Source organism: Macrobrachium rosenbergii, chromosome 55, assembly GCF_040412425.1.
Source record: "Macrobrachium rosenbergii isolate ZJJX-2024 chromosome 55, ASM4041242v1, whole genome shotgun sequence".
Lineage (NCBI taxonomy): Eukaryota > Metazoa > Arthropoda > Malacostraca > Decapoda > Palaemonidae > Macrobrachium > Macrobrachium rosenbergii.
In genome coordinates, this window is record NC_089795.1 from 76443881 (window position 1) to 76463345 (window position 19465).

The 19465-nt window shown below is 38.8% G+C and overlaps 1 protein-coding gene across 4 annotated transcripts in view; it reads left to right on the plus strand.

Annotated features, from left to right (window-relative positions):
• pasilla (RNA-binding protein Nova-1-like protein passilla) overlaps positions 1 to 18405 on the plus strand; it is a 31089-nt gene extending 12684 nt beyond the window's left edge. For 2 of the 4 annotated variants that reach the window (XM_067098998.1, XM_067099001.1), the window contains exons 4-6: positions 832 to 1012; positions 3022 to 3237; positions 15674 to 18405. In XM_067098998.1, the coding sequence (XP_066955099.1) occupies positions 832 to 1012; positions 3022 to 3237; positions 15674 to 16554 (1278 nt within the window). In that variant the 3' untranslated portion in view covers positions 16555 to 18405. The remainder of the gene's footprint in view (positions 1 to 831; positions 1013 to 3021; positions 3238 to 15673) is intronic. The other 2 variants (XM_067098999.1, XM_067099002.1) reach the window with 1 other exon arrangement.
• Positions 18406 to 19465: the final 1060 nt, after the last annotated feature.

Sequence of the window (19465 nt, forward strand, 5' to 3'; positions counted from 1 at the left end):
TTGTCTGTGTAATATATAAATTAACCTGACCAGGAAAATATTAATAGTACTGTTATTCTATTAAAGGTAGGCTAGTCCTTCCCTGAACCTCTAGCTTAAGCCACATTATTTTTGTAATTACAAATAGAGTTTTAGCAAACTTTGCATCTTAGCCTAATTCTGGGTTTACATAATTTAGTTATCTACCACCCATCAAATTGCGAAGCATGTGGATGGCAGCACTTGGTTGTCTTATGGTTTAAACATTACTTCCTGGCAACCAAATCTGTGTGAATCCCAGGCCATAATTGGTAAATATGGCCTTATTCTGGTAAAACCCGTTGTTCCTCTGTTGACATAAATAATAAATTTTGTACATGGTAGTTGATCAGTTGACTTGGGTTGCAGCCAGGATGAAGATGGACTTTCATTAGTAACCTCATCCCAAAACTGCTGACTGAGAATTGGGAAAGTTAATGCCTTCTGGAGCCATATTCTCCTAGGGGAAAACTTTCATTGGTGAAAAAGTAGACCTGATAGCATACTCAATTCCTAGATACTAGAATTCAAAAGTGAATATCATTATTTAAAAGAAATTAACTGGGTTAATTGAAAATGTTGAATTGCTTGGTATTCAGCTGAACTTGAATTGCCTTGCAGCATTGCAGTATGTGTGCGCTCACCATGGTATATCCACTGATAAAAATGCCTGCCCTCTTTTTTTATTTTAATTTATGGTAACAAGTTAAATATCCGTTGAGCTATTTGAATACTGTACTAGCATTAATACTTTATCCTTCCCACTGGTAATATGATTCTCATCATTAAGTCCAATTCATCTACCTTCATCAGATTTCAAGAAGTGCTCGCTCCCCACAGGTGAAGATTTTGGTCCCAAACAGCACAGCTGGGATGATTATTGGGAAAGGCGGGACGTACATAAAGCAAATTAAGGAAGATAGTGGAGCTTATGTACAGATATCACAGAAAGCTAAAGACCAGTCTTTAGCAGAACGTTGTATAACAGTTATATGTAAGTTTGAACAATATTTTACTTTTATATTCATCTGGTAAGTTTTGAATTTACTGCATTAATATTTGGCTTGTAACCTTCTTGCATATTTTCTCCTTCATTCATAATAGTCTGTGTTAAGAAATAAGTGAGGTAATTGAGCTTGTTTTAAATATTATAAAGGACTGTGCTATTGTGAAAACTAGGAGTGGGTTTTGAACAAGCCCTTTTTTTGTTTCCTGATTTTCCTGTAATCTTTAAATTCCAAGATTCTGGTGGTGATTAATGGTCATAGTATTTCAAGTAATCATTCTGTACCTGGCTGGTATTTAAGGAAAAGATCATTTCAAGGCCATTTCATTTTGTAATGATTTTGGTTAAGAAATGTAGGTGTAATCACAATTGTAGGTTGAGTTATTTTGCTCCCACCTTGAAGACACCCCAGTTTTGACTTTCAATTTTTGGAAATGAAAAATAAATATATCTCACAGGGGTGCCACATTCAATTGTCTCAGTGCACTAAGTACCGTAGCTTCAAACTGCTACAGTGTTTTGATTTTTCTAGTTTTTTCAGTTCATGTATTTTGAAAATATTTTGCATTATGCTTTTTCAAGTTCATTCATATTTATATTAAGTAAGCTTACTTTGCATTATGCTTTTTCAAGTTCGTTCATATTAATATTAAGTAAGCTTTTCTATTGTTAACATATCAGCAAACTGAAAAATAGAATAGATTACAAAGTAACATTAACAACGTAAACTACCCAGCCATCTAGTTGCAGAAATTGCCTTGGCCAACATTTTGTGTTTTAATGGATGGGCCTACAGCTGGTGGTGTATTTTAAGATTGGATGTAGGCTTATGCAGTAATTTTTTTTAATCTCTGAAAAGGAAAACTAAGCACTATAATAGGCAATATTACAAATACAGAATGATGTTTTGTTGCACAGTTATACTTAGTTAAGACAGCACAAAGGTATTTCTCAACTAGAACAAAAAAAAAAAAGAGAATAAATAATAAAGTCCACAAAATACAGATGTAACAAATAAAGAAACTTTTTAATCTTAAAACTTTAAAATATTTTGCACATTGTTACCAGGTGTAAAAAAGTCAAATGTGAATTTCTGAAGAAACTCATAAAATAAAAGCAACATATGTATAGTATTACAAAATTTCCACTTTGGTAGTGATAGTCTTGCTTTAATAAGATTTACCAATTAATTCTAACACAGCACAAGCTTACTTTTGTCAGCTAATCTTGTTCCCTTCAAGTCAGAGAGTTATTTTAGGAAAGCAAAAATACGGATGATATTAGTATGCAGTATTCAAGTTACTACTTATCCTGCCCATATGTGAATGAATTTTTTGGAGCTGCTTAATTTGTTTTTTATATAAATTTTGTTTATTTACTATTTTAACCAAGAATGAAACATACAGTTCATCATAAATAGAGATAGTCTTCCTCTTGGGTTAATTTGATCTGATGAATACCTTATTGGCTTCTAGGATGCACTGTAAATTTCTGAGCCTTATTTTAGGAAAAAGAATGGCAGCTTTAATGCCAGGAAGTATACATACAGTGTGTCCTCGAATTACGGCAGGGGATCCGTTCCAGCGCTGTGCCATAAGTCGATTTTTCTCCGTTATCGGCGATTACAGCTCTGTAACTTTAGTTTTGGCACAGTAACTTAATGTTGCATAAAGTTACAGTGCTGTAAGTGCTGTTTACTTGATGCCTATTCTTGCTGCTTACGGCACTGTAACTTGATGTTGCATTATGTTACAGCACTGTAAAACGCCGTTAACCGTACTGAAAAAGCGCTGTATGATTGAATCACCGTAAGTCGGTGGTGCCATAAATTGAGGAAGTACTATATATATTATATTATAAATAGATATATAACATACATACATAAAATGTATGTATGTGTATGTGTGTATATCTATAAAACTTATAATTTTGTAGTTTGAATTGCTAATATTTTCAATTAGAGTGTTTTGTATTTCAATCATTTTAATCCCTCACAGCAAATGATGTGGAGAACAGCAAGAGTGCCTGCCTAATGATTTTAGCCAAGATCGTAGAAGACCCACAAAGTGGGACATGTTTGAATGTTAGTTATGCTGACATTACTGGTCCAGTTGCTAATCCCAATCCCACTGGCTCTCCCTTTGCAAATTCTCCTGGTGGACAAAATGCTCAAAATGGCACCATCGGTGGTTTATCCAATCCACTATCTGCTGGTGAGTGTTTTTATTTTATCAGTAAATCATGTATATAACTTGCCTTAGCCACTTGTTTGATTTTTTTAACCAGTTCTTCTCTTATATGATTTGGAGAAGTTCTTATGAAAATAATCACTTAGAACGTAAATAGGCATTGTAGTTATCTTTTTCATAACCTTAGGTCATGCTTATATAAAAAAAAGAGCAAATTTTTCATTTTCACCAATGACATATTTCGGTCACCCACCCCTCATATCACACCGCCTTTCACAGAGAACATGTTCTCCCTCTTTCAAGGCTGGTGCTGACTGATCAAGTTCAGAAATACACTTTACTCTCATACAAATTGTAGGAACATCAGTTGGTAACACTATGAGATAATTTAGGGGTAAATGGCAAATTTTTTTAATGGAAAGACACTCTGACAGAGGACTTCTACCTCTCAATTTCCAGTACTCTTTAGGCATTCATGATTAAACTATGGATTTCTTTTTGTTGTGATCCCATTTATTCCCCATAGTAAGTGTTCCAAAGCAAAAGACAAATATTTTACTGGAGATATTATCACTACTCAGTGTAAAGACTGATGATGACTACAAGACACAGAGTAGCAGCTGAAGAAGATATTTGTGATTCTGAAGAAAACCATAATTTAGATGCAAGCATCTCATTACCAAATGAGGGGGCAGTAACAGATAAGTAGAGGAGTCCCTTTACTTTTCGTTCACCTAGGGAAACCTCATGGAGTTCATTAATGAAGAAGTCATGGAGCACATTGTAACAGAAAAGAACGGATTTGCCAACCAGTTTCTAGATAAATATATATAGTTTCCCCACAGTATCAAGTGCAATAAAATGGTATGATACAAATGTAAATGAAACTAACCATTCATTGCTCTACTAGCTGTTTCAGGAAATGGCATAAGAAAGAAAAATTTTTCCCTCTTTATGTTTCGTGCTCGTATTCTTTAGGATATAAAAATGCAAAATAAATTTTTTATTTTCTTATTCTACATTATTTGATATATCCTAATATGTTTACACAAAAAAGAATATAAGTGTAAAAAGAACACACAAAAAAGCATAAAAAAATTAGTAAAGACCAAATGACCACTCTGCGAGCGAGAAAATGTGACAATCCATGAGCAGCAGCGTTTCCTGTAAGTGATGCTAAACAGGTTAATGGGAGCAACCAGTGCATATAGAATGGTAAATAAATCCATTGGTTAACTGATGGTCAATAAAAGAAGGGAAGAATGCATAATCAGTGGAGGGCCAATGAAGAAATAAGCAAAATGCTAATAAAACAAAATGAGAGCAGATGCAACCATTTATTGGTTTAATAAAGAGCCATTTTTTGAATAAGGATGTACCAGTTTAGGCTGTATTGTTGAAAAAACAAAGGCCAGATAATGTGGTGTGGTCAGAACTTGGAAATGATAAAAGAAAATTGCTCTTTTCCAAGATAATTTCAAATTTGTTTTTTGTGAATGTTGAAAAGTTGTCTGTTGAGACTTAACCCCATTTTTGTCTGAACATTGATCATTTTAAGGGGTCAGAATGGAATTAGTAAAAGTTTTCAGTTAAAAGATTACCACAACAAGTGTGTCCCTTCTATTCACCTATAATGCATGGTAAAAGTAGTCAAGACATTGCTTTATAGTTACTATAAGAACCCTCATAATTTACCTTTTTGGGTAGAACAAAATTTTCTCTTTCTAAACTTCTTTAACTAATATTAACAATATCAGAGAACTCAGACCCTTTAATTTCTATTTAAGTTTGATAGTAAATAAAGGAATATTTTCTTGGACATTTTTCCCTCATCAAAGAAAGTTCCATTCCTTGCAATATATCACCTCATCATATCTTGTTTACATACACTTTTTTTTGTCATCTATAAAATGGCCTGACTCAGTGGTCTGGTTAAAATCATTAACAGTAATAAAAATAACACTTATCAACATTTTTACCTTTTTCCTTCATGGGGTTGATCATGAAGGGAGTTCTCTCCAATATCTTTTTCTTGTACATTCCCTGCTTAAATTCCTTTCTGGTCTTTGTCTTCATATATGCCCTGTTTCTATGATATCATGGGCCCCCATACAGGTCATTGTTCTGGTACCTCCATTCCCTTTGCTTTTTTTTTTACTTAATTGTTCCTCGTTCCCTCTGCTTTTATGTCCTAACTGTATCATTCTGTGGGTATTCTGTTTTCTATCAGTTGGATGCCATAGCTTTCCACCACTTCCTCATTTATTATATAATCTTCCTATTGCACTCTGCCAATGAATCTTATTTTCTTGTTGCATCTATTTGAAGCCTCAATTTTCTGTTTGGGCACATGTTTGTGCAGCATACCATATTGTGGTACAAGCCCAGTGGACGCATCATAGGTCTTAGTTCTTTACCTTAGGTCTAAAAATCTCCTGCTCCGTCATTTATGCTGTTGCTCTTCTTTTTGTTATTGCACTTCCCTGTCTGTTCCTTCTTCACAGTCCAGTGTCCCCAGGGTAACAGAAATGGTCTGTCTTTACCAAGAATTATCCTTCTACCTCAACATGGTGTTCTGGATAAACTGGGTTTTATAAATATCCAACTTCAGCATGGTTGATCACTTCTTCTATTCCTTTTTTCCCTCATTGAACAATGAAAATCTTTCTTCTTATATATTGTGCAGTCGCAGTCATGTCATGTGACACATTAGGTATACTGTGCTGAATTCACTTTTCCGACAACATACACAAGGATGTTTTCTTGACTGCTATTTGCCTCTGCTTTCTTCCCTGTCACTGTAATGTTTGTTTTGCTCATGTTCATATTAACCCTTTCATAGTGGTATGCATCTTTTGATGTGCAATAATCGCATAAGAGGACTACCAGTGCGCATCATATGATTATCCTTATTTCGCGCCATGATCTTTGGAAGAATGTAATGGGAAAACATTCAAATCACTTGATGAATGGGCCATAAATGACTAATATGGCAATACTCACATTCAGCTCAGTGACATTAGGAATAATTGTAATTATGCAAAATAAATTACAAAAAATACTAGAAAGATCATGTATAACACTAAAAATTACTTATCTTCCCATCCCAATACATCTCATATATTTGGTTTTTCTGGTTTAAAATCTTATCTGTTATTATATTATATTATAATGTAATTTTGCAAAATAAAGTACTAAAAATATTGGAAACAACATGTGTGACTTACTAAAATTTTTGAGAATTTTTTTATACCAAGAGCATTTACATATCTTTAACACTGAAAATTTTTTTTAATTGGCAGACCTTAAAGTATTCCTGGTCATGGAATTTTGTTAATGTTTATTTAGGCCTTCCAAACATTTTCCCGACTACTGTTATTAAATCCCCTCTTCCCCATTCTTACAAACATTTTGACAACCTCTTCCTGTGAATTTGATGTTAATAGGTCATCTGCGTATAGTAACCCATAAGGCCTTTCTTATTGCACCGTTTAGCAGCTCTCTCCATTACTGTGATAAATGGCTAAGGGTTCAGAGATGACCCTTGATGGACACATATCTCAAGTTCTTTTAACGTGTCACTGGTCATTTCCAGACCGTTTCTTAAGGTACATGAACATCATAGCTCAATGGGTGTGGTACCCTGTCTTTGTAAGGACCATCTAATAATTTTTGTGGTAGTCTGTTAAATACCTTAAGATTCAAATAAAATAATAGTAAAACTTTTTCATTTTTTGTCATGAAGCCAAACTGACAGTGTCAATTTTTAATAACTGTATTCTCAGCCTTTCTCCAGCACCTTTGCAATATTTTCCTAGCGTGTTGAGTCAGCCTCATTCCTCTGAAATTTCTGTGTTTTTCCATCCTTGTGGTATTATGTCTTTCTTGGGCATGTCATATTCTGGTCAGCTCATTAATGGTTTTTTTTTTTTTTTTTTTTTTTTTATCTCCTTGAAAATTGCTTTTCAATTTTTATGATCCTTGTGCCTTTCTATTTTTCACCTCTATTGGTTCCTCTGCCATGCCAGCAGCCTCCAGGTCATATTCACTTTCTTTATTGAGAAGATTTTATAATTACGTCAAACATTCCTTGAATGCTTTAACTTTAATTTTTCCACATTCTTTTATAATGTATACTGTACTGTACTGTACTTTTTCCCTTTCACATCTTTTCCATCATGCAACCCCTCTACTATTCTGAGTGTTTAATCCTTTTTCCTCCTCTGTGCTATTTTTATTTTTTTCTCTGTTTTATGTTGAGATTCTGATTACATTCTTCTACTTCTTGCCCTTGCCACTTACCAGCAAACCTCACCCTTCCTGTAAATATCTGTTCTCTTCTCTGTCTGTCTTCTGCAAAGCCTTCAAGGTTCTCCTGTTCTCTTCAGTTACCTTTCTTTCACCTAACTCCTCTCTTATCTCTTGTATCCCTTTTCAGACATTAAACTGTTTATTGCTGCTTCTGTGTCTTGTAAACCTGTCACTGATTCTGACCAATGACTTTTCTTGTACGTTGCTGTACTGCATTGTTACTCTGTACAGGAAGACCTCGCTAATCAAGGTTGTATGGGAGGGGTTCTTTGCTGAGACTTTAAAGTAACCAAAGCTTGCTTGGTTAGGGTTTAAGTAATACCAAACTGAGTAATTAATTTTGCAGAGGTATGAAGACTAAAAGTGTAGTGTAACTCAGTTTTGTCCTTTGAACTTTGCATAAAAAAAAGTTTGGTTGTATTAAAATAGGTGATTATTATTGCAAAATTATGATTGCATTAAAAGTTTATTGTAACGCAATTTTATCCTTTAAAAGTTTTCATAACATCATACCAGACACATCAACAAAGTTATAAGCTTCAAAGCTAAGTTTTCAAGTTAGGCTGGGCCAGCTACCTATTATCAAAGTATAAGGTATGTTTTGTAATAAAAAATACAAAAATTAGTTGTTCCTATGGGGATACAAACCTCACTTTTCAAATGTGGAGTCATCGTACTGCAAATGCACAGATGGTCGTGCACTGACTGAGAAAACAAAAGAGTAATCTAGTTAGGCCTTGGCATGATGCCCAGGTTTTCACAGTGTACCTTCACTGTCATGATTAATGTTGAGATGTATTGTATCTAGTGCATGATACTTGTACTGGCGGCCTTTATGTACGTCCTTTGTCCCGTGTGGTGGATCTGGTGACGTGGTTACAACACTAATATTAGAGCCCTGCCGTCTACTGTGGATGACCCCTGTTCTGGTTACTCCCTACACCTTGTGTGATACCTAGTTTTCCTTCAGTGGTCTGCACGACGGACTGGAGACCTTACATCTTTGCAAACTTCTCCATGCCGGTGGGGTGGTACACCTACTGGAACAACCAAATCTGGTTGTCCTAATGACCCACGGTGCTTGCACATGCAGACAGTTGTTTAGGTGTGACAGGTCACGGTTCTGTGATATCATTTTGGCATCATGGTTACTTAAGCGCATAATGCGTAAGTGGTAAGTGGTGACCTCTAGCCTTTACTAGTTCAGCCAGTCATAGGGAGTTCTATGTGAGGTTTAATGATTGTTCAGATATGCTTGTTCTGTTCACTAGTAACCTCACCTGTTAGCTTCAACAGTTAATGCTGTCAGGACCTATAATTCGTCGTCTTAGTCCCAAGAACACTCATCAGGGCAGAGTTGGTTGTTAGCTTCTCTTCTGGGAGAGGATCTAACTCTTACAGTATTTTGGGAGATATGTCAGGACCTTAGGCATCTTTGCCAGAGAGCCTCTTCAGTCATAGTTGGGCACTGTCAAGAGACCATTGAGCTAATTCATGGGTGTAATGATATTGGGAAAGTTAACAGGGTACAGTCATCAAACCGTATCTCGTCAGTATGACTTATTCTTGTGCACACTCCAGGAGTAAGACTAATTCCCCCTGCTGTGGAATCAGTTTGTTCATGGGTTTTTGGACCAAATGAACAAGTCCGATCTCTAAATCAGGAGGGTCTTTGTCGTCCAGGAGATCAAGCTAGCTACTGCTTCTCTGCCGGTGACATGCCAAAGGAAGTTCTACATGCTGATAGATGCTGAGACTACACCCCTTCAGTTTAACATGTCCATATGCTAGCTGACAGTTGACCTCCCCCCAAAAGAAACTCCATTAGAAGGTACTTTTTTCTCGGCTGCAGTCAGGATTCATGGATCTAAGCACCGTGGCCTTCTTTGAGCAGCCTTATAACTAGAACTTTGGGTGAACATGCTTGCTAACTCTGCTGTTACTTATGCCTTAGATGGGGATGAGAGGGTGAAGTTACAGGTGATGCTTTCTTGAGGAAGGTGTTAACTCTCTTCTCATTAGCATGTAAACCTGCTGGGAAACTTTAATCTGAGAAGATCTGACTGAATGCCGTAGCTCCTCTCTTGATAAGATTTGGCTGGGAGTATCTCCATATTAAATGGATCAGTTCTGGGTTCATCTTTATCTTTCAAATGAGTAAAGTTGAGGCAGTGGTATAAAAGAGGTGTTCCCATAGCCAGGACACAAATTCATTGTGCAGTCTCCTTCAAGACATCACAGGGTGTTGAAGGGAACTGTAGCCAACCCATAGGGGCCAAACATGCCTTCTGTTTCCAATATCAGGAAGACTCAGACCACATGGACCAATAGTCCAGCCCTTTTAGTCATTCCTTCCAGCTCCATCTCAAAGGGAAGGCAAGGAAAAGAAGGGAGGGGACACTAGGAAGGGGAGGCCTGTCCTGCCATTGGCCAATGTGTCAGGATCTCCCAAATTTCTGACCCTATCATCAAAGGTAGGGGTATTACTGGAAAAGAATATACTGAAAGTTGTGAAAATAACCTGTCTCTGGGTGTATACTGATGACTTTTGCTATTGGAGAAGTTAACTGGGGGTTGAAGAGTGGACATCACCCTCTCATCAGTTGAATCAGTTCCTGTTACATACATGCTTCAAGATGGAAACAACTCATTCTGTGTTGGAATCCATTAGTGAGGGTACTTTATGTTCTCAGTGGATCTGAATGGTGCATGTCTTCACAAATCCGTCCATCTGTCCTCCAGGAAGTATCTTCACTGTAGACTGGCAACAGCTCCTCAGGTGTTCATGCGAGTGTTCAACTGGGTGTCACCTTTGGCTTGTTCACAAAGGATATTTATGTTATCCTGACAGCTGGTTAGTTCTAGCATCCTCAGAGGTGGGGTTGCTCCAGAACAAACCTCTAGGTCTTATGTCACTATCTGATAATCACAATAGTGGGAGAAGTCAGATCTCGCATCCAACCAACAGGCAAAGTACTTCGTCATGGTGGTAGACACAGTAGCAGCAGGAGTTTTTTCATTCAGCCTCTAGCATCAACATGTTTAAGAAGGTGACAGCACAGTTCTTGGCATGACAGGAACTGCCAGTTTGGCTTTTGGTATGTCATTCTTGGAGAAGCTTGTGTCTCACAGGCACCACCTCCAGTGCACACTTCAGTGGCATCTGAAGCAGCTTTGGTCAGCCTCAAGCAGCCCTCCCTTTCACAACATTCCCTTGAGCCGAGAAATGAGGAGAACCTTGTTTTGTGTCTGGACAAGGGAAACCTCTCAGTGGGAGTTCCTTTGAATTCTCCACCTCAGGAGATGCTTGTTTTCTTGGGTGTATCAAAGTAGTGAAGGGGTGTACACCTGGGAGACCTCTCGACTTTAGTGGTATGGAGAGAGGATCATCTTTATATCAGCATCTTGGAAACTTGATATGTCACTCTCTTGTGCTGATGAGCAACAACTGAAGGTGATGCAGATACACAAGTGGGTTGTTTGCCACACTGTCGACCTGTCAGCCAAGTACATTCTGGGCAGGAGATATGTTTTGGCAAACCAGTTCAGCTGCTAGAGATGGGTAGTAATGACAGAGTGGGCCATACATCCTTGCATGGTAGAAAAGCTTTTCAATATCTTTAGAACTTCAGTCATTTTCCTATTTACTATACTCAGTAAGAAGCATCTCCCCCATTCCAGACCCCAGGGGTGCTCTAGTGGTCCATACATCCTTACAAGGCAGAAAAGCTTTTCTGTATCTCTAGAACTTCAATCATTGACCTATTCACTACACTCAGTAAGAAGCACCTCTCCCATTCCAGACCCCATGGCTGCTCTAGTGGTCACCTAGCATCTCTGAGATAGTCTGGTTGTCTATGTCTTTACTCAGTTCCACCAGATTTGCCAAGTGTTCAAATAGTATTGAACACTTTGGGTCACAGAATGACCCTAGTGAAAACTCCCAGTGTTCTCCTTGTTCCTGACCCCTGAGCTGGAAAATCTTCTAACACCCTAGGGAAAGTTTGGCTGTCTTTGTTATTCCACCAGTCTGAGTCACCATGTCATAAATCAAGTGTTGGTCACTGGTTTTCAGAATGACCCTGGTAGCCCAAGAAGAGAGTTATCCTGATCTGCTAGCTTCTCTATTGGAGGTGTCCAGAGATATTCCCTCCTGGCCCAGTCATCTTGTCAGTTACATGCCCAAAGGTACCACCAGTCAGTGCAGACCCTCGAGCTTTGCAGTTGGAGGTTACCCAGCACTTCCTGTGAGAGAGATCTCTCTCACAGGACTACAGGTTGCCTCAGGAGGTCAGCTAGAGTGTATTGGGGAAAGTTAGCTATCTTCTGTGCTTGATGTTGTAGATTGGGAATCAACTTTGTCTGAGCTATGTTCAGCAGATTGAGGACTTCTTGTCTACCTTCTTCTAGACAGTGCTCCAGTAGTTTTTCTGCCTTAGCCTTCAAAATCCCCAGAAAACCCTAGCCCTATCAGCATAGGTGAGGGGGATTTTGGAGATGAGCACTTGTTAAATCATTGACAACCAAACTCAGTTTTTAAAGTCACCTGTTCTTGGTGTTGAAGGCAACTGTAACCTGGAGACTGGTCAGTCAGTTTCTTCCCGTTGTGAGCTTGTTCTACAGACTTGAATCAAGATGGAAACAGGCCAGCCTATGTTGGATTCCATCAGAGAGGGTGACTTCTTGTTTTCGGTGGATCTGGTGGACACTTACTTTCAAGTGCTGTCCATCACTCCTCCAGTAAGTCCCTCCAATTTGTCTGCTATAGGATGATTTACCAGTTTAAAACTCTGCTTTAGATTGGCAACAGCCCCTCATGTTCACACCTTGGTATCAACTTGGATTTGCAGAATATACACTTGCTGCATTATCTGGATGATTGGCTACCTCTGGCATCCTCAGAGGAACAGAGAGATCACCCACTTGTATTTTGCCATGATGTGGGAGAAGTTGGTTCTTAAACCCCAGCAGTAGGCAAAACACCTGGGACATGCTCATAGGCACAGCAGCACTGAGACTTTCCTTCTGACTCTTGTGCCAGCAAGCTAGGAAGTTTCAGCATAATTCCTGTCATGACAGAAGCAAACTTCTTGGCATTGGCTGGTAATCCTTGGTCACCTTTCATCTCTGGAGAAGCTCATCCCTCATGGGCAACTGAAGTGACATTGTTTGGCCTCAGGCAATCTTCCCTCCCAACTTGTGCCCTTAAGTGGGGAGGTCAAGGAGGATCCTGCTTGGTGGCTGCATGACTGGAACCTCCTTGTGGGAGTGATACTTCCTTGAACTCTGCACCTGTAAATGCCTATGCTTATGAATGCATCAGAGGAAGGATGGAATGCTCACCAGAGTGTTATGTTTGCTTCAGGTGCAGGAATGAGGATGAACCTCATCAGCACATTGTTTTGGAAATGCCAGGTCACTCCTGGATGTTGATGTGTGACAATATGACTGTGCTGGTGTACATTGTAAGTCAACAAGCTGGGGAAGATGTTATGATCTGTCTTCATGTCTGTCAGTTAGCAAGGTTGATGCATGAGAAATTCATTTCTCGGTATAATGTGGTTCGGATTCCACAATGAGCTGTAGGTCCCATTGCTAGGTAACCAATTGGTTCTTAGCCACGTAAAGTAAATCTAATCCTTCGGGCCAGCCATAGGAGAGCTTATCAGCTCAGTGGTCTAGTTAAACTAAGGTATACTTAACTGAACCACACTGTTGAGATGTTAGCCATGCACATCTGAGTGGGAGGAATGTTATGGCAGGCCAGCTCAGCTGCCATGGCCAGGTGTAGGGATAGTTGTGCCAGATTCTTGGCTGGCTCTGAAGATCCCTTCCAAGACCCCATGGACAATCTGGAAGTTTGCACCGTTAATCCATTCAGTCTGATCTGAGTCATTGACCAAGCATTGACCACACTGGGGTTCACAATAACCTTGTTAGCACCTTGTATGCCCTGAACAAGTGGTTTCATAGAATGGGTGTCACTCTGTTTGGAGCTTTTGTTCTGCAGAGAGTGTGCGTACTTGTCCTACTTCATCAAGACAAGCTCCTCTCAGTCTCCATGGTGAAAGGCTATTGCTCAGCCTTAAGCCAGGTCTTCAAACTTAAGGGCACAGATCTCAGCTTTGGTTACAAGGAATCAGAGTGGTAAGTGACTCTCATCTTCCACAGCCTAACTCATGTTACACAAGAACCTTGGGAGAGGTCGTTGATGGGATTTCTCTCTTAAGATTGTCATTTTGCCAGCTTTAGCCTTGGAAAAGTTCATTAGCAAGTTCCATGGCCTGTCTTAACTCATCTGGTACTTAGGGTTGGACATCTCTTGTTCTAGTTTGTTCCTGGGTTTGTTGCGAAAACCCAAAATGTATCAGTTCCTGATGAGAGAGTTGTGAGCGGTTTATAATTCCAGGATTCCCTCTGTCTGGGACTTTGTTGGTGGTACCCAAACAAGATGCTTTTATGCCAGGTAAAAAGCAGTGAGATATTAACCCAAGTACATGACTTTTTGGACTAGTGTCCACAACTCTGATAGTAAGCAAGCACAAGGCGGTGTTGAGGAACACCTTTTCTTTCTGGATTTGTGCTTTAATTACACAAGCTTGTGACTTGTCTGGAAAAGTGGACAGTCTACAGTTTGGGCACAGTCGAGATGTGAGATCATCCCTTGCATTTCAGAGTAATGTGCTTTTAGGTAGCACAGGGGATGAAGAAATATGTCTAAGAGATGTATGACTACCTTTACTTCTTCCTACATAGGGATGTTACTCACAGGTCCCTAAATATTTTTTCCTTAGGAAATTGTGGTGGCTGCTTAACAGGTTTTGTAGTCAACCAAGCTCCAATTGGACAGAAAAGCATCTTGCCCTTGGTACTCAAGAGGGAATAAGATTACGGGTTGAATGGTATAAGCGACAGTCAAGCACCCAGTTTTAAGCTTTAGATTACAAGATGTGAATCTCAGCTCTCCCCTTCAACAGTCAGGGAATGGGGTCAAGGTTTAATCTAAACCAATTAGTTTTTATTGGCTACATTTTAACTCCCTTCAGAATTTTGTAATCCTTCGTAGGAGTCACACTTGGTTTTCTTGAGATTTTTCTATACAAACAATATTCCAGAAACTTCTCCCCAGGGCTTAGGGTCCTATCATTCATGCATTCCTATGCCGGACTGAATAGGATGTTACAGGAATCAGCACTTCCCTGCTCACTATCTTGACTGGAACATAAGACATTATTAGGCGGAGAAGCAACTTGCTGGTCAGTTGAGAGACCTCCCAGGAAGTAAGGCCCTTATGCAAAAGGCAGTGGTTTGTACCCCCATAGGAACCAGACACAAATTTTTATAATTTCTATTTTTCCTAGTTATACAAGCAGAGCCTTTTATCTTAAGCCCACCTCAGCCACTCCACTTGCCCCTGATGCCAAAGGACAAAGTGCCTAAAGATGGCAGGCATGTAGCCATCCCCCCTACTCACCTCTCTAACATTGATCAACAACCAATTCCAGGTTGCATTGAGGAATGTACCTATAGTAAAGATACATTTCCATGCATAGGAAGAATACAGATTATTTAGAAATGTGTTTATTGGCAAAAACTATAGGACAGAATTTTAGAAATGTTTTTGTGCTAAATTGGTGGTTAATTTTACCATTTCATTTGTTGTTTTGCTTTTGTCTTATACTGTAATCCTGCTCAGTAAAGTACAAATATTCAGCTTCATAATGGCATCAAAATCAGTATTCTAACAAGAAAACAAGCTCTGCAACGAGCAATAAAAAATTATTTTTTATATTAAAAATTAGTGTCTCATTTTTTTCTTCACTGCACAATAACTAGCAGAAATAGTAATTAAAAACTATTTGGATAAAAAACTATTTGGACATCAGGTTAACAATGAATACCAAGTACCTTGGAGTTATACATAAAAGTTATATAGATTTGCATTGCTTTTATATAATAGAGGTTGTTAGCATATTGGAATGCTGTGTTGTGACAATGTTTCTATGGTTGTCCGTGTTTATATTCATGCATAGTTGTAAGACCTCTTTTACCATACACTGATAAGGGAAGTTTTATTATTTAGACCTGTAATTGTATTTTTGTCAGATGTCACAAGTTACATGATGTCTTTTCTTTTTTTTTGTTTCAGTGAGTGGACTGGGTAATCTCCTCGGTGGTGGTGTTAACCTGACCTTGAACTTGAGTTCTGCATACCCAAATGGAGGTGCTGGTAATCCTGTTATTACAGGCCAATTATTGGAGCATGTCCGATCTATCTTGAGATCTTCAGGTTTTGCTGATCAGTCAAATGCTGAAGTATGTAGTGCCATAAATACACTAATTAATTATGGCATCATAGGACTGGGGCTAGGTCTTGGAAGTCCATCATCTCAACAGGGAGGTCAAGGCCAGGGTCAAGGTAATATGGGAGGTAATGCCATGCTCGGTAATATTAATTCCTCTGGTAACCCAGGGGAATATCATGGTTCCTCCATGAGCAATGGGAACAATGGTCCATTTGGTCCTATAGGCACAACCGTTGCATCAGGACTAAATCTTGGACAAGGTTTAGGGGGACCAACTTCACCACAGCGACAAGTGGACAGATTTAATAGCGAACCTCCTTTTGATCCCTTTCGCCGACAGTCGACCGAGATGGGGGGCAGCCTGCCTCTGAACAGTAACTCCTTTGGTCTTGGCACCCCTTTAAGAAAGAGCCCATCACCAGGAGAATTACCTCCTGGTGCCCCAGATGGCAGCAAGAAGGTGGATGTTGAAGTTGGTGAGCACATAGTTGGTGCTATCCTTGGTCCTGGAGGGAAATCACTGGTGGAGATTCAACACATCTCTGGGACAACAATCCAAATCTCCAAGAAGGGTAATTATGTACCCGGTACAAGAAACCGGGTCGTGACCATTACTGGCCTCCCCTCAGGCATTTCAACAGCGCAGTTTCTCATTGAACAGCGTATATCTGATGAGGAGGGGAAGCGGGCCCGACAAAATGCCATAATGGGGGTCATGCCTTAAAAGATAGAAAATAATAATTCATTATCCACCTCATTCCCACCATTATCTCTCACCCATAAAAATATAAATAAATTGACTTAGTATAGGGGCTTGAAACATAAGCACACCATCATTGCCTCGTTCCATTGTAGTGTTGAATGTTATTTTTTTCATTTTTTCTGTATGTGTGTATGTATATGTATACAGAATGTATACAAACATATGTCACATATATGTACGTATGTATATAAATAAATCAGTAAATAAAATCATAATTAAACATTTTAGGGATTTCAAGCTCCATAAAGTCATCCAAATTTCAGGTGCTTTTCAGCTGTTATGGGATCCTTTGCGCATGTAACTCTAGGGGTAATATCCCGTTATTATTGACTGTTTGCAGTGGAAACAATCTGATGTTTCTCCCAACTGACAAGCACCTTGCATTTACTAGGTCACAGCAGTTTCATTTTCTCTTCAACAATGGCCTGTGTGTTCAAAGTGTCATCTCATTCATCAGGCATTACCATTACAAATCTCTCATTTATGACCATTTAAATATCTTGAATTTCCCCAGTCACCAACTACATTTTTTGTTTTAACCTTTTTGTTATTTTAAATAGAAATATATGAGCTTTTCAGTTTATATTGTACTGTATATGACAGGGCAGTTGTGTGTAATAATTACTTGTTTACTGTTTAGATATCTTAAAAATTTATCATTATTAGCTGTTTGATGAATAGTATTCTTGATTTTTCTTTTTTATCAGCCTCATTTTTCATTGTGCAAATGTTCATTACTCAGTTTAATCCATGTGGATGTTGCCTGGGGCCACACCAGTTTTCACACAGGTTGAGGATCAGGCTCTTGCAAGATGCTGACACCCTCGCTCCCAGCGTTATTATTCGGCCATCAGTTCTTTTGGCAGACCTGCTGTGCCTAATTAACTTCATTACAAGACTCCCTAAATGTTTTAATCAACTTTTATTTATTACAGTATGTCTAGTTATGAGACAAATCTGTGAAAAATATTCACGTTTTTATTGAAAGCAGGTTAGAATTTAGCTGCTTGCAATTGTGCAGCTTTGTGATTACCATTAACCATTCATATTTATAAGCTCCAAAACAGAGCATTCATATTTATAAGCTCCAAAACAGAAAGTTGACCTGGCTTTAGCAGATCTGACAATTGAACCGTTTCATAACCATCTTTCTGTCTTCAGTCAGAGAACATCCCACATGGCAGTTCATATCGTAAGGTATGAATTTTGGCATCTTTTAACTCATGTTGAGTTTATTAATGCTGATCCCAGGATTTCTGCCTGGACCAAGTCTACACTGGGGAGGTTCTTACTGTTTCAAGTCTTCACAGAAGTGAGAGGAAAAATGGAAAAAAGTTTGGCTTTTAGATGATGAGATATACATGAAAAAAAAAAAACTGATGTTTCAGGGCCCTCTTCTAGTAAGAATATTGTACCTGGGTGGGTAATAGAGCATATTAAGTTTGACCTTGTAACAGTGTACAGTAAAGTTAAAACATAAGGGTGGGAAAGATCTAAGGCATCTTAGTTAGCCTTCACTAGATAACGCACCCAATTTAATTGCTTAGTCTTGGTACTTGCAAGTCAAGTGTATTGTGTGCATGTAGGCTGATTTTTCCCTGGTACTAAAATTGAATCATATATCTATATATAAATATATATTTTTGAATTAGGTTTTCCCCAAGTGTTAAAATAAGTCAAGCAGATATTGTGGTAGATTCCAAAATTTCTACTGGACCAGGGGATAGGCAGAAACATTTCTCATGCATCTTTCATTAATAATCATAGCTCTACAAATCTTGTAAAAATTGGCAATAAATATATCCATTAGCAGCCATGACTTTTCATATCAGCCTATCAGTTTCACCGCACCAAACTGACATCCCAGCACCCTGAATGTCTAGCCAAGGGCTTATGTGACCTTCAGGGCGCAGGTAATCAATCCTTCATCCCACATTCGGAAGTTACACCTCATGACACTGGGAAGCACACCGCTAGATGACTAAGTCAGTTTGTTGCGGCTTGCTTACTTTATGATTGTCTTTTTGTGGTCATTTCTGAGAAAGAAATGTATCGATAGAAAATGACTGTTCCTTAGAGTTAGTAGAGTAAGATGTCCTCCCCCCTTGTAAGGGAGGTTTGGTGATAAGAAAAGTGACTAGAGTCATGAGGTTCCATTATACAGTTTTTCAGGAAATGGCACTAGTGTGTCACTGATTTGCTTCACCAACATTTTTCTGGCAGGGGAGGGATCATTGTTCATTAGATGTAGTTTACTTTTGTTTTCTGCAGTAATTGTTTGCTTATATTGATATATGAGACATATTCACAGTTGTACCATCCGATAACTCATTTTGCAATACCCCTCAGTAATGTTGATTGTTATTTCTTTTCTCTTCCATCTCCATAACTAGATAATGGGTGACCCCAATGTTATGAATGATGATGGTGAGTAAGCTGGTGTATTATGTGTGGAGAGCTGACAGTGCCTAGCTGTGGTGGTGGTGTCGGCGGCAGGAGTGGGGGTGGCTCTCCACGCAGGCTCGGCACTCCCCTCCACACAGGTAGTGAATCGGTGACTCTACTCCCCTAAATGTCCCCTCCAACTTGATATAGGCAACACATATTAGAAGGCCTTGTTGCCATATCCTGTGTCATGTGGAGGATTGAGGAGGATGAGAAGTTGTGCAGCAAAATACACTTAAAAGTTAATTTATAAAAGAGGATCAGTCATTCAGTATATTTGGAGTATCCCTTCTTAGTCATATGCCTGTTTGTTGGTAATGAATGTTCAGATGTGCCCTATGCACATAGTTCTTCTCTCAAGCATGCTAGTACTGTATTGTACTTTTATTATAGAGGGCAAGCGATATAACAAGGAAAAATGTCATTG